This window comes from Gavialis gangeticus, unplaced genomic scaffold (assembly GCF_001723915.1).
Source record: "Gavialis gangeticus isolate Ggan-Ray unplaced genomic scaffold, GavGan_comp1, whole genome shotgun sequence".
NCBI lineage: Eukaryota > Metazoa > Chordata > Crocodylia > Gavialidae > Gavialis > Gavialis gangeticus.
Genome location: NW_017728994.1, coordinates 39,740,261 through 39,743,817, shown reverse-complemented (window position 1 = coordinate 39,743,817; position 3,557 = coordinate 39,740,261). Strand labels below are relative to the sequence as shown.

The 3,557-nt window shown below is 42.0% G+C and overlaps 1 protein-coding gene across 2 annotated transcripts in view; it reads right to left on the bottom strand.

Moving 5' to 3' along the window:
• The window catches only part of LOC109287496 (protein FRA10AC1), a 56,977-nt gene that overhangs the window by 33,157 nt on the left and 20,263 nt on the right, over window positions 1-3,557 (bottom strand). For both annotated transcript variants that reach the window (XM_019502614.1, XM_019502615.1), the window contains exons 6-7: window positions 2,707-2,790; window positions 2,170-2,254 (exon numbers count right to left, since the gene is read on the bottom strand). In XM_019502614.1, the coding sequence (XP_019358159.1) occupies window positions 2,170-2,254; window positions 2,707-2,790 (169 nt within the window). The remainder of the gene's footprint in view (window positions 1-2,169; window positions 2,255-2,706; window positions 2,791-3,557) is intronic.

Sequence of the window (3,557 nt, the reverse complement as noted above, 5' to 3'; positions counted from 1 at the left end):
GGGGGGGGGGTAGAGGATGTGTGAGGGTGTAGGTATGGTGCAGGTAGGGTGTGTGGGGGCGTGGCAGGGGTGGGTGCATGCAGGTGTACGTGTAGGATGTGTGTGAGGGAGTGAGAGGTGTGTGTGGTTGAGGTGTGGGGTGTGCATGGGGAGGTGTAGGTGGGGGGGTGGAACAGTGTTGGGTGTGTGTGTGTGTGTGTGTGTGTACACACATGTGGGGTGGTGTGAGGTTGGGGTGTGGGTAGGTTGGGTGTGCACATGTGGGGGCTTCCCCCACTACCCACTCTTTGTGATGTGGCTGAGCCCAGCCCTTCTGCAGGTCTGGGGAGGGGGAAAATCAGCACTGCCTGCCTGGCTCGCAGCATGCTACGAAGGGCAGGAAAGCAGTTGCCAGCACTGGGCAGCAAGAGAAGTCCCTAGGAGAGGGGAGGAGGGGATGCCTGGCCAGCAGGGCTGCAGCCAAGCCTGCACAGGCTCCTGCTGCTGCTCCCACCCCACCTTCCTGTCCCATGCCTGCCCAGCAGGGCTTTGTGAGCAGCCAAGCTCCTTTATGCCCCCCTTCCACCCACACACTCCCCTGCCCTGCCATGCATGAGCAGGACCAAAGTGAGCTGCAGGCAGAGCCCACCCTGCTCCCCTCAACGCTGCAGCTTCCTCTCCCTACCTGCTGCCCAGAGCACAGCAGCAGAGACAGGAGTTGTTGTCGCTGGAGCCTGGGGAAACCCAGCAGTTCATCACTGGGCAGCAGCAGCCCTGCCTGGAAGCTGTGCCTGCTAACCAGGGTTGGCGCCCTCTGGCAGAGGAGGTTGGGAGTGCAGCATGCGCTGCCCCAGGCAGGGGCGGGTGGGACTCAGCCCCATGCACACCCCAGCAAGGGCAGTCGATTGAGTCTGCTGGAGTGTGGAAATTACTGCATTCCAGAAGACTCCAGTGTCACATGTATCAGCGTCCCCATGCTGAAAAATGGCAGTGGAGTGCTTTGAACTAAAGCTCATTGAATGAGCTTTAGTTTAAAGCACCCCGCCACCGTTTTTCAGAGCAGGGATGGTGATACATGAGAGGCTTTGGGCGCTTTAATTAGTGCAACTCTCAGAGCTGCGCTGATTAACGTGCCGTTCCTTGCCTCCCAGAGTACATCTACAAATACCCACAGGCCTTGAATACCCTTCGAAGTTTTCACGAACAAATTAAACTAATACTCGTCCAGACACAGATGAACCTGCTCTGAGTAGAGGGCTGGACTAGATAGCCTTTTAATGTTGCATCCAGCCCTAGTCTTCTATGATTCTAAGATTATTTTCTATAGCAGGGAGGGACCAAAGAATATAATATAAAATACAGAAAGATAAACTGAAGAAGATCCACAAACAAACAAAAAAAGAAAAGACATTAAGCACTTCCTGTCACTGAAGTTTTTAAAGAAAGCTGTTCTGCACTGAGCAACAGAAAAAAATTAGGTTAAATCCTGCAAACATTTGCTATTCACCAAATATCTTGACGTGCCTGACAGATCTGAATATAGGTTGTAGTTGAAGGATTGAGCCATTATTATGCATTGGCCTCTATCAGCTTATGTCCACATTTAGCATAACTTTTACAGTCACAAAACAAAAGCTGGCATTGATACCACTTCTTGACTGAATGCAGGAAACCAAAACTTCTACAACTTGCAGACTACTCCAGAGAGTGTACTGGCGATATTGTCTGGTTGTTTATTTTAGTTAAATCCTCCTTACTTACACAGAATGAAAAAAGCTTCGTCTCTAGGCACAGGCAGGTGGTAATATTCTAAAGTTCATGAATCTGCTGCACTTAGATTTTTAAAGTAAGTCTGAAACCTCAATCTTATTAACTAGATTATCTTAAGTTCCTTAAATATGGAATTACCATAGTACTACAACTGGTACATCAAGGCCATATCTCCAGTGCTTGTTCAGGCTCTACCTAGCACTGGTTTGCAGCTTTCTCTCTCCACGTCTCTGTCTTTTTTACACAGACACAAAAACCTTTTCAAAACAACAGAAAGCATGTTCTTTTCAATCCTTCATTATGGCCAGTGATGTGTTTGTGCTTGGACTGTGAGCCTGTTTCATAAAAGCATTTGATTGTTTCTTACTGCTGCCTTAAATGAAAGGTAGTGGTTTAATCAAAATGATTTATAAAACATACCTTATTCTCTTTGTATCTACTCATATCTGCTATGCAGTACTCTTTGAATAATTTATCACAGTATTTCTTTGCAAGCCTCTTCTCCCTGTAACCAGAAATGCATTATTTTGATTAAAGTACACTGAATAATACAGAGTGCAGTCAAGTAATACAATCCATTTTAAATACGAAGATAAAATGAGTATCTAATGACAGAATACAAGAAAATGAACATACAGTTCAGAAATATATTTTAAAATCACTACAACACAAATTATAAGTTTATTTCTGAAGTTGTAGTTAGAGTTTTGAGAACAGTAGTTTAGTTCAGACAGACTGCACAGACTTTAACTGTTTGTTCTTCACTACTACATCACCATTTCATTCTAATGCAGAGCCCTATCACAATATTTCCTACATTTCTTTCATTTTTAAATGCATCAAAATTTGAAAGCACAAAAAGTAAATATGCAAAGTAAATTAAAACAAATGAATAAAACATTAAAAAGTTACATGCAGAAAGTTCTAAAAGTAATGTTTTATTATAGCCCAAGTTACCAATTCATGTCCACTTCATCATTCTCCTTCCACAGGAATCTATGATTTTCTCTTATAACATCAAGATCGGTCTTATCATTTGCTCTGTGAAAAGGTATATTTTTATTAAAATACCATTACAATGAAGTTTTATACCACTATAAATAAAAGAATCGGATGACCTTTGGCAAACATTGGAGCTTTTAACTGCTTCTTTCATTCATTAAGTTGGATATTGCAAGGTACTGTGATGCATCAAAAACTGTTCATGATAACAAATAGTATAACCGGACACATTTTTCCTAAAAGAATATAAGTGCTTGCTTATAAAATAAAATAGCTAATGACTTTTAACCCTGTGGGTGATTTTGTCCCATCTGAACCAGATATGTTTAGAAGATAAAGGGATCATCTGCACTTCAAGTGTTTGGCTTCTTTGGATGGGTGGTTGGCAATATTCCAGATTTCATTAGTATCTTCACTGTAAAAATCTCAGCTAAGTTGTTAGTCTGAAATGTTCATAATAACAAGACACTCCTAAGTTAGTTAAGTCTGGTAACTATCTTGTAAAAATTATAGTGCGTTTCAACTGGCAAACATTTGCCAGAAGCTGTTCCAGCACTTTGTAGTACAAGATAATAAACTGAATTTAAGATTGCTAATTTCTACCCTCATCATCACAGGAATGAGAGATTAATACTTAGCAAACACCATATTATGTTATATGCACCATCCACATGCTCTCTCAACATAAAAATAAAAATTTCCAATTGGTTTTATATAACTTTTTGTCATCCGTACAAAGTTAAGACAAAACAATTGTCTGCATCAAAGTCACAATTTTCCAGAGTCTGTATATGTCACTGCAGAGT